Genomic DNA, 19,186 nt, shown 5'->3' on the forward strand with positions numbered 1-19,186 from the left:
GCCTTGGCTGTCCTGGAACTCACTCTGTAGACCAGGCTAGCCTTGAACTCCAAGATCCACCTCCCTTTGCCTCCCAAGTGCTGGGATAAAAGGCGTGTGCCTCTGCTGCCGCCACCCCCACCTGCCCAGCTTGTTTATTTTTGCAGGGTCAAAACTGCAGCTTCTGCTTTTCTCCTTTGCGCTCCTGGGTGTTGATAAGGAGGATGATCCCTTCCCCAGTAAGCAAGTCCTTCCCATGGAGAGCTGTGCTTAGCACCTGCCTGGCACAGTCCCACACAAGAGCGTGTGACCTCACCCGGGAGGGACTGGGTGAGGTGGGGCAGGAGCAGGCACTAGGGGTGAGCATGGCTTACTGTGTCAGAATGGCTTCCACACAAACTCTAGACTAATGAGAGATCCCGCCCCCCACATGTGTAAACGTGGGTATGCACCTGTATACACACACACCCCAGGTGGATTCCCCTCATTGTCAGCAACTGGATTTCTTTATAAGGTAGCTGGAAGTTAAGCGACCCAAAGAAAGGTTGTGGCTTTGGCCAGGAGCCTGGAAAGAAGCCACCTTCAGAGCAGGCCCGCTTTTCCAGCCAGGGCCGGTGTTGCTATGCAGACCTGGAAAGAAACTGCCCCTCTATGGCCTCCTCCGAGCATCAGCCTAATGGAATGCATGTCCCTGGCAGCGCCTCCAGGCCAAGACAGTGGGACCAGTGTGCCCCTGGCGGACTGGCTGCTCTTGAGCAGGTGGAAGCTGTGGCCATGCCTAGGTGTCCTAGCTGGCACGCCACCACCCACACTGCACAGCTAACTCCCTCTTGCATTCCTCCAGTATGAGCTCAACTGCACTGAGGAAGTGAAACCTCACAGCTGCCCTCTGTGTCACGGGAGGCATGGCAGGTGGCTCCCCGGCCTGCCTTACTTGGCTTTCAGTGGTTTCTGGTGTATTCTCTTGTCATCATTCAGGATGGGCCTCAGAGGACTGGTCTGGGCTAAGCTTCCTCTTCCTCCAGGAAACCCCAAGGGTGTTCCTACAGCCATGCTCATGGGTCTACTCCTAGGGTTTTGCCATGTAACGTCCCTGCCTGGTTCCCCGGTACTCTCTGCATTTAGAGTTCAGACAAGGTTCCCCAACCCACTGTGCGTCCACCTCAATGTCCTGTCCCCTGTGCCTGCCTCTCTTGTCTCTCCAGTCAGGTCCCAACTAGCCTCAGTTGCTGCCTGGCGTACAGAACACAGGAATTTGGCCCTGGCAGGAGCCTCCTTCCTTCCTTCATAATCAGAGGGCTGAACAGCAGGGAGGCTCCTCTCAACTTCCTCTTTGACCCTTGACTAAAATCTGTGCAGCCAGGGACCTTTTAGTGTGTCCAGCTTGGCTGCACTCAGGTCCTCCCGGCTTCCTATGCTGACCAAAGGACGTCACTACACCCACTTCCTCTCCTGTTTGCTCCTGTAGCTGCCTCAGTGCAGCTGCCCTGGCCTGCCTACCGCTCTCTCAGTCGTGGCAACTGCTCCTCTCTTCTTTTCTCTGGCCTTTGCCCTCCTGTCCCCAACTCTGTTGGCGCCCTTCTGCCTTCCCTCCCTGCTGGCTGGCTGTGGGACGGGACTTGGAGGTTGGCTGGTTGCTGAATGCTCATTGTGTGTGTGGACTCTGGGCTAGCGTGAAGAAGGGACCAGGAAGGCAGGGCCACCAACGCTTTGGCTGCCAGGCCCACGTGTGATGGGCATGAGTGAGTGGCAGCTTAGAACTGGAGTCTTCATTCCCCAAAGTGTGAGGGAGGGTACCCTACTGTACCTCAGGGCAGGCCGGTGCAGAATGCGTCCAGGGTGCGTTTTCTAGAGCCAAGTCCCATTGCGGGCCCTGGCCCTGGTGTCCTTAAATATCCTTCTTCTAGGCTGGTCCTTCACTGAGGCCACAGGTTGGACTGAGTTGGTGTAAAGCTTGGTGGCTTCTCTTCCTGTTATCCTCAGGGAGAGTCAGGCTTGTAGCATGGCACTGTCCCAGTGGCCTAGGGTGTGGTCCGGTCAGGTTTTCTTTCAAAGTTCCTGTTGGGGTCTCCGCTGACTGGCGTAGGCTGTTGACAGTTTGTGGGTTTTCTGCTGGTAGGATTCTCATTTGGCTGCTGTTTGTGTGTGCCTGTTTTTATGCCATGTAATTAAAACATTTATTTGGCCTTCACAGTGAAAATCTAATTTCTTGAGTCTAAGAACTGCCGATATTGGCACGGGGAATGCCGTCCGTCGGGCAAACAGATCTGGAGCCTGTTGGATTACTCATAGCATGGTATTTGTAAATCAGGCTGTGCACTGCTCTAATCAGAGCTGATGTTGGTAATTGGTGTGTTGAGTTAGGGTGGTGGCGTGGGGGGCGGTCGCTGAGCGTTTGTGTGTGTGGCCGGCGGGTGGCCTCCCACAGCTGACTCAGCCCCGCCAGCCAAGTACTGGTGCCTCAGAAGCCGGCCTGTGAAGGCTGCCTGTGCCCTGAGGCCCCGCTCTGCAGACAGCCCTCTACTGCAGGCCCCTGCGCACCCCAGGGCGCAGTGTTCCCGATCCCATCCAGCCCGGTGTGGGGTGACTGGGGTGACGTTGCTCTCTCTCTGTTCTTTTGTAGAGCATCATGGAGCAGTTCAACCCCAGCCTCCGCAACTTCATCGCCATGGGGAAGAACTACGAGAAAGCCCTGGCAGGTAGAGCTGGCCCCTGGCTCGCATGCGACTTCCTTCCAGCCTCTTAACGCCTTTTGCTCCAGACACACCTGGATGAGATGAGCAGAGAGTGTACCCACGTGCTCTGAGTGTGAGCCTGCACTCACCGTGACCACAGGCCCTCGTCACGCAGGATGGTCTCTGTGCCGGCAGCTTCTGTGCCAGCGAGCAAGCTGCTTAGAGACAAGGGTGTAGATGTCTGTTCTTTAGAGTTGTATACAAGTATAGGATTGGGTTTGGTGCTGTGTGGGAACAGAGGATTTTCCCGCTTTAGTCTCACAGTCCTACCAAGAGTCCCCCCAGGTGCGCTAATGTATTCTGCTCCAAGCAGGGCTGACCCTGGAGTAGTACCATGGCAACCATCTCCTGAATAACCCAGAGGCCACTGAGGTGAGATGTGGGAGGAGAACATTCCATAGTTCTGGCCTATTGGAACTCAGAGCACTGAGCCAGAGCCCTGAGGGCTGGCCTCCGATTTGATTTTGCGAGACAGAGGAGGATGTTGGGAAGGCTCCCCTTTGCTTTCCTATGGCCACTGCCCCGCCCTTCTCTGCAGCCCTGGGCTCAGTAATATAGCCCTGTAGGGTGCCAGAGCTCATGAGTTCAGATTCTGGCCTAGAGGGGCTTCATGACATCCCGTCCCCAGGCTGTGAGTCACAGGTTGCTTCAAGAAGTGCCCACAAGATCCTGGGAGACAGCTCAGCTTACTGGGAAGGTGCTTATCCCAAGAGCATGGTTTCCTAGCACCTGTGCAAGTTCCAGACATGGCCACATGTACCCGCAGCCGCAGCGAGGTGGGCATGGCCACAGGTGCCTGCAGCCGCAGCGAGGTGGGCATGGCCACAGATGCCCGCAGCCACAGCGAAGTGGGCATGGCCACAGGTGCCCGCAGCCACAGCGAAGTGGGCATGGCCACAGGTGCCCACAGCCACAGCGAGGTGGGCATGGCCACAGATGCCCGCAGCCACAGCGAGGTGGGCATGGCCACAGGTGCCTGCAGCCGCAGCGAGGTGGGCATGGCCACAGATGCCCGCAGCCGCAGCGAGGTGGGCATGGCCACAGGTGCCCACAGCCACAGCGAGGTGGGCATGGCCACAGGTGCCTGCAGCCGCAGCGAGGTGGGCATGGCCACAGATGCCCGCAGCCGCAGCGAGGTGGGCATGGCCACAGGTGCCTGCAGCCACAGCAAGGTGGGCATGGCCACAGATGCCCGCAGCCACAGCGAGGTGGGCATGGCCACAGGTGCCCGCAGCCACAGCGAGGTGGGCATGGCCACAGGTACCCGTAGCCATAGTGAGGTGGGCATGGCCACAGGTGCCCACAGCCACAGCGAGGTGGGCAGGGACAGGAAGGACTGCTGGCCAGCCAGCCTGGCTCCAGGTTCAGTGAGGGGACCTTGTCTCAAGGGAGTAAGGCAGATAGCGGCAAAACAGACATGTGACATCTTCCTCTCACCTCTCCATGACCCAGCAGTGCACACCCCACCATACACATAGGGACACACAAACGCAGAAGAAGTGGCTGCGTGGAGCTGGGGAGAGAGTGTAAGTGGCACCCAAGCATGAGTTCCTGGGCTCTAACCCTCAGCACCCACGTAAGAGCCGTGGTGCGCAACTGCAGCCCCACTAGTGCTGGAAGAGGCTCCACTGCAGGAGGTGGTGTCCGCCCCTCTTCTGCTTTGTGGTTTCTTTCGTCTGTGGGGTGTTTTTGAGATGATCTTGTTGTGTAGCTCAGACTGGGCTCATACTCTTCTGCTGTCCCCCTGCCTCAGCCCCTCAAACATTGAGGTTACAAACCCTTGCAGCCATACCCAGCCTTTGCTCCCACACTCTGATGCCTGGCTTGCCCCCAGCTTCCCTTGTGTGCTAAGATGAGTTGGCCATCTCTGTCTGGTTCTAATCTCCTGGAAGAAGCCTCTAGAAGTGGCAGCACAGTGTGGAGACCAACAGTGAGGCTTCTGGCCTATGTCCTAAGTGGCCCTGTTATCTCTAGGCGTAGCACATGCTCTGATTCTCCCAGAAAAAGAACTTTCTGGGACCTTGAATGTAACCAGCTGGGTTTGGCCTGGTCTGATTTTCAGGTGGACTGTGTGTGAAATGGGAAGGCTTGGGTGGCTGACACAGTCCACACCAGTGATGTCCCCTTCCAAAACCCTTCCCTGTGGGTGCGTGTTGGCCTAAGCCCGAGGAGCCATGAGCCTTTCTGCCCTGGTGTGGCTATCCTCCACCACTGGACTTCTGTGTGCAGGTGTGCTCATCTGAGGTGTGGTGTCCTGCTTGGCGGGTGTGATGGAGTAGCAGTCTCCTCAGTCTTCTCATCTTTGATGTCGCCCTCCAGCCCCCTGATGTTCAGGCGCTGATTTCCTTCCAAGCGCTTCTGGCTCTCCCTTGTGTTCCTCACGTGGTTTTCAGGGCTGTGTGTGGACAGGCTGGACGGTTATTTCCTCTTCCTGTTGTCTCTGCTTGTCTGGGCTAGGCTCGGCCTCACACCACCTCAGCCCCCAAGTGCCTGGCGTCTTTGTTTCTTCTTCCATTTGTTTCATGAAGCCCACCCTCCCAGGCAGCAGAAGCTCCTCAGCCCCCTCAGCCTTGCGGGGACATGGTCTTGTACAACAGAACAAATTATGTGCACTTAATCAAAAACACAGAAACTGTGACAGAGTGCTCAGTTACAAGCCTCAGAGTTCTGTAGAAAACAAATTAGACATTGTAGCGGTGCCGCTGGCTCTGCTCTCCAGACCTGGCTGCCTCTTCCGTCCTCCTTGCTTTGCACAGTCTGAAGGACAGGTGGGCGGGACCTTCCTCAGATGAAGGACTGTGCCAGGCACTCCAAAGAAGTCTAGACCTAGTAGCTGGGTATGCTTGTTCTGTCAGCAGCAGCTACTGGGCTTATGGGAGGAAAGAAGCAGGTCCCGAGCTTTCCACAACCAGGCCACCAGTGCTTCTGATACCCAACAGCCCCTCTGGCTACCACAGTGCAGATGTGATGCCTTTAGCCTGCTTTGGGCAGTGGTGCCTGCTCCTGGGTAGGGCCTTTTCTGAGACTGAAGACAGCGACTCTCCTATCAGTAGCCCCTGCCTTCCAGATCTGCCTTGATCTTGCTCAGGGTCTGTAGGCGCTTTGTCTGCTGTAGTACACTTAAAGGCGCACTCCCTCCCCCTCGCCAAACAGCACATGACAGGGCGCCACGCTCCACAGTTTGCCTTGAATAGCTCTGGACCTGCACAGCACACTGTGTTCTTACAAATAAAAGGAGCCCTCGTGATGGCGGTGGAGTAAGGAGTATCAACAAGGAGCCGTGGTGGCCGCAAATATGATGGAAGCTCTCCTGGAGCTCGCCCAGGCCTGGGTGGGGGTGGGCCCTGCTGCCGTCCAGGTTCTGTGCGGCAAGTAACCACTCTCCCCTCTCCCCTCTCCCCTCAGGTGTCACCTTCGCAGCCAAAGGGTATTTCGATGCTCTGGTGAAGATGGGGGAGCTGGCCAGCGAGAGCCAGGGCTCTAAGGAACTTGGTAAGGCCCTGGGCTGGGGAGAGGCCCTTAGAATCCCCAGGATTGATGGCTGTTCCCAGGCAGGTCTGGAGCCCTAGGTGTTGGATTGAAGACCAGGCTTTATCTGTTAAATAAGAAAAGTAGTTTTAAAATGGTGGAGCTGGTGAAGGGCACTCTCTATTTAAAGTGGAATGTCCCATGTAGCCTTAGGGTATTGCTTGGAGCTCACCCTGACGGACTGTCACCCCTGAAGAGCAGGGCTGGGCACAGACAGACACAGGCAAAGCCACATTTAAAGACATTGTGACCAACACTTAAGTGGCACATACAGGGGGCTTATGTGGAAAGTTGGACTAAAGTGGACTAACATACTGAGTCGGTCCTGGCATTAAAACAAGTGAAAAGAGTGGTACCCCTGGAGGGTGCACCCCTCCCCCACATGTCTACAAAGGTCATATTATAGGAGGCATGGGAAGCACTAGAAGGCTGCTCCCAGGCGGTCTTTACTCCTGTGCTTGCTGTGTTTACACAGGCTCCTTTCTGTGAGGTGACATTGCAAGCTGGGCTTTGATGGAACCCATGCTTTCTTGGCTTTCCTGAGCGGAGATGAGGCGCTGATGTGGCTGAGGTCTCCCTCATATGGATGTTGGGCTATGAGGCAGGCTGTGGTGTCCGGGCTGTGGTGTGCGGGCCTTTGTTTATCTGAAGCCCTCAGGCTCGCCTTGGACACTGAGAAGACTAAGTTGGCCTAGAACCACGTGGTTTCTTCCAGCCATGGACACAGAGGATACTCTTCTGCTTCTGGCCTCCTTGTCCATGGAAGCCTCCCTATGAAGACCATTCCACTATGTGCAAGGACACCAGGAAGATGTGCTCAGAAGGAAGTAGATAGATAGGCCCTGGGAGAACCAGGCAGTGAGGTTTGGGACCAGTAGCTTCGTTGGTCTAATAAGAAACCTGGGTTATATTGGCAGGTTGGGGGAACTGAAATTTTCTTTTCTTTCTTTCTTTTTCTTTTTCTTTTTCTTTTTTTTTTTTGTTTTTGTTTTTGTTTGTTTGTTTGTGTTTTTTTTTGGTTTTGGTTTTGGTTTCTCTGTGTATCCTTGGCTGTTCTAGAACTAACTGTGTACAACAGGCTGGCCTCAAACTCACAGAGATCTGCTTGTCTCTGCCTCCTGAGTGCTGGTATAAAAGGTGTGCACCACCACCACCGTCACCACCACCACCGTCACCACCACCACCACCACCACCATCACCACCACCTCCACCACCACCATCACCACCACCACCACACCGTCACCACCACCATCACCACCACCATCACCACCACCATCACCACCATCACCACCACCATCACCACCACCACCATCACCACCACCACCACCATCACCACCACCACCATCACCACCATCACCACCACCACCACCATCACCACCACCACCACCATCACCACCATCACCACCACCACCACCACCACTCCACCACCATCACCACCACCATCCACCACCACCATCACCATCACCACCACCATCACCACCACCACCACCATCACCACCACCATCACCACCATCACCACCACCACCACCATCACCACCACCACCACCACCACCACCATCACCATCACCACCACCACCACCACCATCACCACCACCATCACCACCATCACCACCACCACCACCATCACACCACCCCACCATCACACCACCACCACCATCACCACCACACCATCACCACCATCACCACCACCATCACCACCATCACCACCACCATCACCACCACCACCATCACCACCACCACCACCATCACCACCACCACCATCACCAGGCTGGAATTCTTTATGCATATGTTAATTCCAGCTCTCAGACTTGTGCCGCGGCCTGCAGGAAGAGACCCTGTGTGTACACCTTTGCCTGCTCTCGCCCCCACTTGTCCTTTTGTGCCTCTCACAACCAGACTTGGCACTCAGCTATGCCACTCCCTTGTTTGAGGGCACTGAGACCCACCAGGTCCTGTGACCTCCAGAGTTTGTGAGAGGCTGCTGTGTTGACTAACACAGTGGTGGACCTGCCTGGGTGGCAAAGGTTAGGCTGTATATGGCTGCAACCCACCATAGTGGTTGCACAGGGAGGAAAGTAGGACTCCATTGCTCTCGCCAGCTGAGGGCTCTAGTAGTGGGAATCTCTGCCTCTTGCCGATGCAGTGCTAACTGGGAGACTTTGGCCACTGAGAAGTGAGGGCTGTGGGTGCTATAATAGGGATGCCAGGTGCCACACTGGCCAGGCTTGCAGGCTCTTCTGTCTGGTAAAGACAGTGGGGTGGTGGAGGCCTTGATTGCAGGGTCTCATTGGCAGTGGATGGCCAGTTCTGGGTTTGGTGGCCATATAGAGGCCCCACAATGGAGCACCTGAGCCAGGGTTCAGGTAAGCAGTTCTGAAAAGGTACGCTTCTTCACAGTCTAGTTTTTTTTTTAAAACTCCTCTGAGGACTCTGTGAGGAGGTTCTGTGAGCCCCACATGTCTATGTGAAAAGGTCATTTTCTTATTCTGTGCCAGACCACCAAGGGCTCTCTCTGTGCTCACGTGGAGGGTAAGAGTATGCTTAGAGAAAAGTCAGGCACTAAAAGCCCCACATTGAGCATAGGTGTACCTGGGACTTCTGGAAAATTCCAGAATCTGTTGCTGGTGTTCCTTGGACAGACGAGCACTACAGGACTGGGTGAATAGCGGGAAAGGCTCGGGGCTTTGCTTTGAACTAGCGAGCTTCTGTTTGTGTGTGGGCTTCACCAAAGCCTCTTGGGGTGGCTCTGCAGAGAATCCTTCCTCAGTGTGCTGCAGGGCTGGTCAGCCAGGCGTCTGCCTGCCTCAGATCTGTTTCTTTCAGTAATAAGTTTATTGGTGTGATCAGCATGCCTGCCATACAGTTCGCCACTGAAAGTGGACGATGCGCTGGCCTGGGCGGCTTCTAAGTCTGCTCCCTTTCTCTGGCTCTAGCTCCAACTTTTCTCTAGCGTTGCGATGACAGCAGGTGTCAACACACCTGGCCTGTCCGGCTGCTCATGGCCAGTGGCCTCTGCTGTGTTTGCTGTGACCAGTGCTGCCTTGAGCACGAGGTATGGGCTGCATTTCATTTCTCTTGGGCAAATACTTGGGAGTGTAATTGCTAGAGCAAATGGTTGGAATTTGTATTAAAGCAGCACGGCTTGGCTTTGCTTTAAAAATAAGTCATCCCTGCTACCCGCCCCCTCCCTGCCCACGTCTCCCACTCAGTCAGCTGCTCTGCTCTATGTGCTGTTTGTCTCCAAGCATCTAGAAGGCAGGTTCATGCTGTCTCTTCTTCTTAACTGTATGCTAAGGAATTCTTAGGATGGAGTTTGCTTTCTGACACCATCCTCTCATCTTACCCAACAGAACTATTAAAATCCTTACTCAAATCAATACACAGTGCTTTATGGTAGTAGTAAATGTCCTCTTCCCAGCTGAGACCCACAGTCCTTTGGGAGACTGCTCGGCTTCACTGCTTCATTGGGGATAAGCATCAGGTGCACGTATGTGTGCGTATGTGTGTACGCATCAGCACACACGCTGTGTGGAGTCTCCTGTGTGCACGGTGGTGAGCCTGCCATTCCTCCCATAGTGAGACCTGCCCGGAGCCCTTCCCAGTCTCTAGGCAAGCACTGATGGGCTCTCTGTGATTGCAGGACTGGTGGAGACTCAGTGCTGCCATCAGGGCTGCGCTCTCTCTGCTGGCCCCTCTTGCAGACTCTGAGGTCGTGCCACGAGTCTATAGTGTGGCTCAGCTCCTCATACCCTCATCTGCTGAGGGTTCTTTGGGCTATTTCCCAACTAATGATGTTCAACATCTTTTCACATGCTTATTTGCCATTTATTTATCTTTAGTAAAATACGCACTGAAGAGTGAGGTGTGGTGGTGCACGCCTTTAATCCCAGCACTTGGGAATCAGGCGGATCTCTGAGAGTTTGAGGTCAGCCTGGTCTACAGAGTGAGTTTCAAGACAGCCAAAGCTACACAGAGTGAGTCACATCGTGAAGAAAATCAAAAATAAAATAATAAATATTTTAAAAATTATTACTTATTTATTTGGGGAGAAAGTAAGCACGTGTGACAGTCCAAAAGCTACTTCAGGCGGGGCGGTGGTGGCACACACCTTTAATCCCAGCACTCGGGAGACAGAGGCAGGCCGACCTCTGTGAGTTCGAGGCCAGCCTGGTCTACAAAGTGAGTCTAGGACAGCCAGGGCTACACAGAGAAACTCTGTCTTGATAAACAAAAGAAACAAACAAAAACCAAAAAGCTACTTCAAGGAGCTGATTTCTTCTACCCTGTGTGTTGCCAGGAGCAAGCTAAGTTTGTTAAGCTTAGTGACATGGGCCTTGCTGAGTTGTCCACCAGGCTGGCCTTTCATTTTGTGATTTTCTTTTCCCGTGATGCTACGAATGAGGCTCAGAGTCTCAAGCATCATATGTTGTGTCTATCTGTTTGACCATGTATGGAGGATGGCTTTGTACTACCTGCACCTCTCAAGAGCCGGCACTGCGGGAATGCACTAACACGCTTGGCCTAATGGTATTTTTAGGAGGAAAAGCAGTTCAGTTTTAATTTTGAATTTAATTGTTGAGTTTAGTTTGGTACCTTATTGGTTTTTATTCTGATTCTGGTCATGATCTTTATTATAACAACTTCCTTTTCTCTGGGATACATTATAGCCCTTCATATTTTCCTTTTATGGTAATTGATTTGCTCCCAAACCACGGGCCATTTCTGTTGTTCATTCTCCGGGTTCATCTATTTGTTCTTCCTCCGTCTTGGAACCCGTCGCGCCTCCCACCTTCTGGTCACCTGGCTTCCCCGCAGGTGGAGCCCCTGTTCTCCACGTAGCCTGTGCTTTGTTCCTGTGTTGTTTTGGGGGGAGTCTTGTTTATCCTTTAAGGTTCCAAGTGGGGAAAGGGGAAGTGGTTTGGATATTTCCCGGTCTCAGGCTGGCGATTCAGGCAGGGAAGGATCTTTGCTAGTGTCGAATGCGTCGTCCGTCATCTTCAACGCCTTCTAGTGGTGCTGTGGAGTTCAATGCTGTTTTCATTTTACTCTGGTTCTTGGTCTTCACTCCTTGGAAGCTATTAAAAAACTTTATTTACTTATTTATTTATTTTTTTGAGACATGGTTTCTCTGTGTAGCCTTGGCTATTCTAGACTCGCTTTGTAGACCAGGCTGGCCTCGAACTCACAGCAATCCACCTGCCTCTGCCTCCCAAGTGCTGGGATTAAAGGTGTGCACCACCACCACCCGGCTAAAAAACATTCTTGATGCTCTGCAGTTACCTGGCTGCGTTTAGGGGTGGGGATGGGGACAGCCTCGGTGGTGTGTGTTCTGCTTGGTCAGGCCTCCTAGCTGAGGAGGACCGGGAGGCCACTTAGCAAGGTGAAGGAGAGGAACAGGGCATGTGCTTCTGCAGAAATGTGCACAGCCTGGAGCAGGGTGGCGAGCTGCAGAGGGAGGCAGAGCTTTGGGTAACCAGGGCCTTGTAATAGTCCTTATGTCACAAGTGTCAACTACAGCAAGATGGGGCGAGGCGGTATTGGCGCACACCTGTCATCCCAGCACTTGGGAGACAGAGGCAGGTGGATCGCTGTGAGTTCGAGGCCAGCCTGGTCTACAAAGTGAGTCCAGGACAGTCAAGGCTACACAGAAACCCTGTCTTGAAACTAACAAACTAACTAACTCACTAACTAACTAACTAACTACAGCAAGATGTATTCTGTGTCTGTATCACTACCAGCAGTGGATGCATTCATTTTCACTGCTGTAGAGTATTCCGTAAACACACAACCAACCATCTGTTCTCCTGGTTATAGTTGAGTTGTTCAAGTCTGTTTTGCTGTTGTGAGCAAGCTGTTTTGTAGGAAAAGCGAGACTCAGCCCCTTTAGCAGATCAACACTCCCACTGTGAAATAGGGCTTGCTGGCTTCCCAGTGCCATGCAGTGGTGCTGAGTGTGTCTGTTACACACTTGTAGACTGTGCTATCAAGTGCATGCTTGTGCTTTGACATGTTCTGTCTTGGTAAGCCAGACCACAAAATCATGAGATGACAGCCTCTGCACCAATTAGTCTTAGTAGTAGGCTTTTTGTTTTTTTTATTTTTGGCTTGTTTTTGTTTTTCTATGTAGCCTTGGCTGTCCTAGAACTTGCTCTGTAGTTCAGGCTGGCCTCAAACTCATAGAGATCTGCCTGCCTCTGCCTCCCAAGTGCTGGGATTAAAGGCATGCACCACCACCTCCCGGCTTGTAGTCTATTTTTGATACTATTTGGTTTTCTCCTCCTGTCTACTCTTTGCTCATTTCTAGCCACTTGGTTATATGTCCAAGGCAGGCTGGCCCAGACATGTAAGGTCCCCACTGTCTCAGAGGTAAGTCAGAGCTCTCAGGGAATGTAGCCCCTTCCAGGGTGAAGAAACCGCAGGTCTGCCCAAGTGTGGAGACACTAAACAGGCCAGCTTCTGTTGGCCCCTAATTGATTGTTTTCAGGGTTACTCCTTCTCTTTTGAGACACAGTTAGGCTGTATTGTCTAGGCTGGTCCCCTCCCTCTTCAACCTCTGAAGTATTTGGGACACAGATGTGCACTACCTGTGGGTGCCCTAAGTGATCAAATCTTGACATCCGGCAGAGTGGACCTATAAGCCCACCCGTTCACTGTGGGCCGCTTTCCAGCCCTTTCTGGTCTAAGGTCCTGGCTACACAGGGCAGGGGTTGGTTATCAAGCATACAGACCTAACCTGGCTAGTTCCCTCCTTCCTCCTTTTTCTGTCTGCCCCTCCCCCCTGCCCCCTGCCCCCTCCCCCTCCCCCTGCCCCCTTCCCCCTCCCCCTTGCCCCCTGCCCCTGCCCCCTTCCCCCTCCCCCTTGCCCCCTTGCCCCTGCCCTCTCCCCCTCCCCCCTGTCCTCTGCCCCCTGCTCCCTCCCCCTGCCCCTCCCCCCTGCCCCCCTCCCCCCTTCCTTCCTCCCAGTACTTCTTGTCTTTGCTTTTCCACGTAGAGTGATGCCAAGAGAAGTGGCTGTGGCTCCTGCTCTGCTCACTGGGCAGACAGCCTTGTTAGTGATGTGTAGGACCCCAGATGCTGAGGACATCCTGCCCTGCCCCCTTCTTTCCCTTTAGAACCTCGGGCTTCAGTTTTTTCCTGAACCATGAGGGTGACAAGCAGCCTCCCCCAATACACACATCACAACCCCCCCAATACACACACATCGCAGCCCCCATACACACACATCACAGCCCCCCCATACACACACATCACAGCCCCCACACACACACATCACAGCCCCCCACACACACACATCACAGCCCCCCCATACACACACATCACAGCCCCCCCATACACACACATCACAGCCCCCCCATACACACACATCACAGCCCCCCCACACACACATCACAGCCCCCCACACACACACATCACAGCCCCCCCACACACACACATCACAGCCCCCCACACACACATCACAGCCCCCCCATACACACACATCACAGCCCCCCCATACACACACATCACAGCCCCCCTCCCATACACACACATCACAGCCCCCCCATACACACACATCACAGCCCCCCATACACACACATCACAGCCCCCCCCACACAACATCACAGCCCCCCACACACATCACAGCCCCCCCATACACACACATCACAGCCCCCCCCCCCCAATACACACATCACACAGCCCCCCCATACACACACACTCACAGCCCCCCACACACACACATCACACGCCCCCCATACACACACATCACAGCCCCCCCATACACACATCACAGCCCCACACACACACATCACACACAGCCCCCCTACACACACATCATCACAGCCCCCCCATACACACACATCACAGCCCCCCCATACACACACATCACAGCCCCCCATACACACACATCACAGCCCCCCCATACACACACATCACAGCCCCCCCATACACACACATCACAGCCCCCCCATACACACACATCACAGCCCCCCATACACACACATCACAGCCCCCCCCCATACACACACAATCTCAGCCCAGCCCCATACACACACATCACAGCCCCCCCATACACACACATCACAGCCCTCCCATACACACACATCACAGCCCCCCACACACACACATCACAGCCCCCCCGCCATACACACACATCTCAGCCCCCCATACACACACATCGCAGCCCCCCACACACATCACAGCGCCCCCATACACACACATCACAGCCCCCCTCCCATACACACATCGCAGTCTTACAGACTCCCCTCCTGATGCCCAGGGAGCCACTTTTGCTTCATATGATCCCCCAGAGCCACCTCTTTGTTCCTTTTCTTTCTTTTGGAGCGAGTGAACGGCCTGGGCAGTGCCAGCCTTTGATATTCACTCTTTCTGTACTACAGACTCTGGCCTCACAGTCAGGGAAGGGCCTGGAGCTGGCAGACTCATGCGGGGGCCATCCTCTCATCTCCTCTTGGAGTGGTTTTTTTTTCCCCTGCAGTGAGAAAGTCTGCAGCCTGTCAGCGCTTTACTTGGATATAACAGCCGGCTTAGTCAGGGATGGAGGGCAGCTCTGAGCTCTGCGTCTTCACACAGCCCTTCTGATGCCCTAGCCTGTAGCCACCCACTTGCTTGTCTGTGGTTGCCTCCCGCCTCTGTCAGAGTATGCCCTGGTGCCAGGTGTAACTGGGCAGGTAAGCCTGTGCCTCCCTGTCACTTTGGCCTGTGTGTGCTTGGGTGCCACTTCCGCTTTCTTGGGACATTTGGTAATGGGACTCACCAGCAGCTTGGGACAGCGTGGGTATGCAGGCAGGTCTGAGCTTCAGGCTGCTCATGAATTTGTGGAGAAATGTACCTCTCCCGAGGCCTGATGCTGGGCAGGTGGAGCTCAGAGACAGTTCTGCTGTGTGCATTCACTGAGCCCCACAGAGGCTCTTACTCCTTCACCCTTGACTGAAATCTGGGATTTTCTAAGATGCAACAGCATCTGTCTCTCTGCTCCATAACTCGCTACAGCTGGCAGCTCTGGGCTGGCGCTGGGGACACAGAGCAAGGCGTAAGCCACTGCATGCCTTGTTGCTGGGCTTTAAGGCACCCACCATGGATGCAGTTCTGGTGCTTTGTGTATGTGAATGGCACCAGTGCAGTCTGTCTCAGCAGCAGCTGGACTGTCCATCATGTATTCCCATTGTGGACTGTGCACCAGCCTGTTGGACAGCCACCTGCAGCTCTTCATCCCAAGATGACTGGGGGCATAGACCTGGGCTGAATCTGAGGCAGGGAGCGCTGATGTTCATGGTAGGGCATGCACACCTGAGGCGCAGGTGGACAAGTGCTCAGGTGTTCTGTACTCACCCTGAGGAGTAACCTGCCCTTGGCCCGCCCTTGCCACTGTATAGTCTCGCGGACTTTGGAAGGTGTGTGAAGTTAGACAGCCACGAGAGTGAGCAGGGCACAGCCTGGCTGGGAAGGACTCCCGTTCCCTCAGGAGGCCATTGAGGCAGTCTGCGTCCCAAGGTCTCAGCGTGGCTCTGTCCACTGAGCTGACTGTTCGTTTCAACCCTTGCCTGTCTCTGGAGACTTCTTTTGTATTCTTTCCTTCAAAGGGCTGCTCGGCACCTGCCAGGGCCTGCAGCACTCCTGTTTGTGATCACAGGGACTTGTGTGTACTTGCTGAGAGCCCCAGGCCTCAGCTGGGGCCCTACTGTCTGCTAAGCCTCCCAAGGCTCCAAGGGCAGTTAGCAGATGCTGTGTGCTGGTCACAGGGATGCTCACAGACAGGCAGCTGCAACCAGCCATGCCCTACCTGGGAGAAGAGGTACCGGAGCCACGGCATCGGCTCTTCTCTCAAATCAGGCTCACTCAGACAGCTGTACTGGGTGGCCCTGGGCATCAGGGCTTTGGCATATAGGGGGCTGTAGACTTTTAACCCCAACAGGCCTTCAAGCTGTCCCCAGTGGCACCCATTGGCATAGGTAGTTTTGAAGGTGACATTGGTTGGGCTGCAGTTTATTAGTGTGGCTGTGAGGTGGTCTGGCCGTGTCCTGCCTCTCCTAGGTCAGGCGGAGCTCATCCACACCTCGTCAAAGGACACATCCCCCTCCCATTTCAGAGTCGGGCTGTGGTCTCCTGGGCACGTGACAGCAACTGTTTGGATGTGTCACCAGTTGTCAGGCCTTAGCAGCACAGGCTCCATCCTAGAGACTGCTAAATAGATGCAGTTTGGAGGCCTCAGTGAAAACCACTCACAGGCAGCTGTGTTCATGTACATCCCCCGAGCAGCCTGACTCTGAGGTCCTGTCTGGGCCAGCTGCTTGCCTGGGATCGGGACAATAAAGGGATGGAGGGCCTGGCGATGCTGGCATGGTGGGGCTCCCCCTTCCTAGCCAAAGACACCAAGTCCCCCTAGTTCTCTCTCCTGTCTCTGCAGTAAAAGGTGAGGACTCCAGCCAGGGGCCCGTGTTTAGTCCTAAGAGAGCACCACGGGAGTTGCTGGGCAGCTGTCAGGCATTGAGACTCAGCTGAGGCTCTAGGGGCTGCCAGCAGGGTGAGCTCAGGTGGCCAGGCCTCTTGTGTGGCAGCCCCCGCCACCCTGCTGAGAGCTCTGTGGGCTCCACCGAGGCTTTGTCTGGAGAGATTAATAGCAGTCTGAATTGGATTTGTGGGAACCTGGGCAGCGGCTGTGTGACAGCTCGAGAAGACTCAGCAGGTGTCCGTGTTCCTCAGCTCTGGGTCAGCTCTGTGGTGGGAATATTCATAAAGACAACAGCAACAGGGCTGGTGGCCGCAGCAGTCGCTTTCCAATGGGTGGTTCCCAGCTATTTCTTGACAATGAAGGAATAGCACTGTCACCTGGCCGGAGTAGGGTAGGCTTGGGGCTCAGCCTGGGGCCCTGCAAGGACAGCTGGTCACCTCTGCTGGCTCTGCCCCTGCTCAGAGAATCTTGCCTCTGCCTGAGTCCTAGGGCCACAGCAGAGGTGGGGTTCATTGGCTCTTTCTTTCTTTTCTTTCTTTCTTTTCTTTTCTTTCTTTCTTTCTTTCTTTCTTTCTTTCTTTCTTTCTTTCTTTCTTTTCGAGACAGGGTTTCTCTGTGTAGCCTTGGCTGTCCTGAACTCACTTTGTAGATCAGGCTGGCCTCAAACTCACAGCAATCCGCCTGCCTCTGCTTCCCAAGTGCTGGGATTAAAGGCATGCGCCACCACGCCCAGCTTCATTGACTTCTTCAAGCCATCCTCCCTTCCATTAGTCCAAAGACCCCCAGAGATTCCGCTGAGCATAAAGACCAAGTCATGAGGACTGGACCACCCCGCAAGCCTCACAGGTCAGTGGTTAGTCATGTGCCCCCAAGTCAAAGTCTGTTTACCACATCCGCTGTCCCTGCGTTGCAGCACAAGCTCCAGGGAGGGCTAATGAGGGAGAAGACCAGCTGCTCATTTTTCAGCCAGCGGTTGGCACAGGACCCTCCAGGAGTGGCCAGCAGCCTCTGCGGCAGGTCCCTTTCCCCGCCCTGGGCTTCCCCAAGACAGTGGTTGTCAGGAATATGGGCCAATGAGGCACCTACATACGGACCACAGCAGCTTAGAGAATGGGGACCCAGGCTTCCCAAGATACCTCTGCGCTGAGCAGAGATGGGCCACTGGATGCAGCAGAAACATGGGCAGGTACAGACAGGGCCAGTGATTGCTAGCAGCAGGACTGGTTGGAAGTCTGGTCTAAGATGGAGAGGTCTGTGTAGCCCTGTCCCCTAAAGAGCAGCTGTCACAGAGTTAGGTCATGTCTCAAAAATAAGATTAAAACAAAAAAACGTCCAAAGGGGGAAAAGTAGCTGGGCTTGGAGGCTCATACTCGTGACCCCAGCCCTGGGGAAGCCTAATAGAATGATTGTCCAGGGTTTGAGTCCAGCCTCAGTGGCTCCTGGCCAGAGCATCAGAAGGGCTGTGTGAAGATCCTCGGGACACATGAGATTCTATGTCAGAAAACTAAAAGAGGACTGGAGAGGTGCCTCAGCGGTTAGCCTGGGTTTGGCTCCTAGCATCCACATGGTGGCCACAACCATCTGTAGGCCTACATTCAGACAAAACACTCATACGTATATATAAAGTAAACCTTTAAAAAGTGTTTAACTAAAAGTTACAGGTCCTAACTTTTGAATCACTGGAGTCTTTTAATAACTGGAGCTTGGTTATATTGTCCTTAGTGTATGGTATGCTTTGGGAGCAGTTTATCCCTGACTGGGGTCTCGTGAAAGTAGCACCTCACTGTAGAATGGCTCTGCCACGCCCCGGGTAGACTAATGCACTGATGTAAGTGTGTCATAGACAGGAGTGCAAGCCCCGCCTCTGAAGTGTCAGAGGATATTGAATGCTGGGGAGATGAAAGGTAGACTGGAAATCAGTCATCAGACAGGCACTGGTCCATAGGACCGCAGCCCTCAGGAAGGCTGTTTCTGAACTGCCCATCTACCTTTGACCCTCAGCCCACCTGCTGGAATCTTTGTCAAATCCCGAAGGTAACTGGGTCCCAGGATGGATTTGGAGGTGTTCAGCTGAAGTTCCTAGTGCCTCCCACCGCTGTAGCACATCTTTCTGCACAGGACACAAAAGCTATTAGATCTTTGCTCTGCCGAGCATGTGAAAGTGCTGACGGCCTCGGTGCCTGTCCCTGCTGGGCTTCCTGCCCTGTGAAGGAACATCCTCATGCCATCCCAAGCCCAACCAGAGTGTTTCTGGATATCCTGCATCCATCCCTGTTCCGCAGCACTGGGGTGCCTGCTTAGGATGCGGAGATGATGCCACATGAGGCTGACAGAGTCGCATTGCTCACCAGGGTCTCCCGAGGTACTCTTGTCTCCTTGAGTCAGATGCCTTTAAGGGGGTACATTTGCCCAGAAAGAATGCTGTGGGCAGGAGCCTGTCCTCTCATACTGAGGGTCTAGTTTGCTTTACCAAAGAGCTTAGTCACCATGATTG

At 54.2% G+C, this 19,186-nt stretch overlaps 1 protein-coding gene across 5 annotated transcripts in view; it reads left to right on the top strand.

Annotated features, from left to right (window-relative positions):
• Baiap2 (BAR/IMD domain containing adaptor protein 2) overlaps positions 1 to 19,186 on the top strand; it is a 70,524-nt gene that overhangs the window by 15,538 nt on the left and 35,800 nt on the right. For all 5 annotated transcript variants that reach the window (XM_051159186.1, XM_051159184.1, XM_051159187.1 and 2 more), the window contains exons 2-3: positions 2,603 to 2,678; positions 6,120 to 6,206. In XM_051159186.1, the coding sequence (XP_051015143.1) occupies positions 2,603 to 2,678; positions 6,120 to 6,206 (163 nt within the window). The remainder of the gene's footprint in view (positions 1 to 2,602; positions 2,679 to 6,119; positions 6,207 to 19,186) is intronic.

Source organism: Acomys russatus, chromosome 16 (assembly GCF_903995435.1).
Source record: "Acomys russatus chromosome 16, mAcoRus1.1, whole genome shotgun sequence".
Taxonomy (NCBI): domain Eukaryota; kingdom Metazoa; phylum Chordata; class Mammalia; order Rodentia; family Muridae; genus Acomys; species Acomys russatus.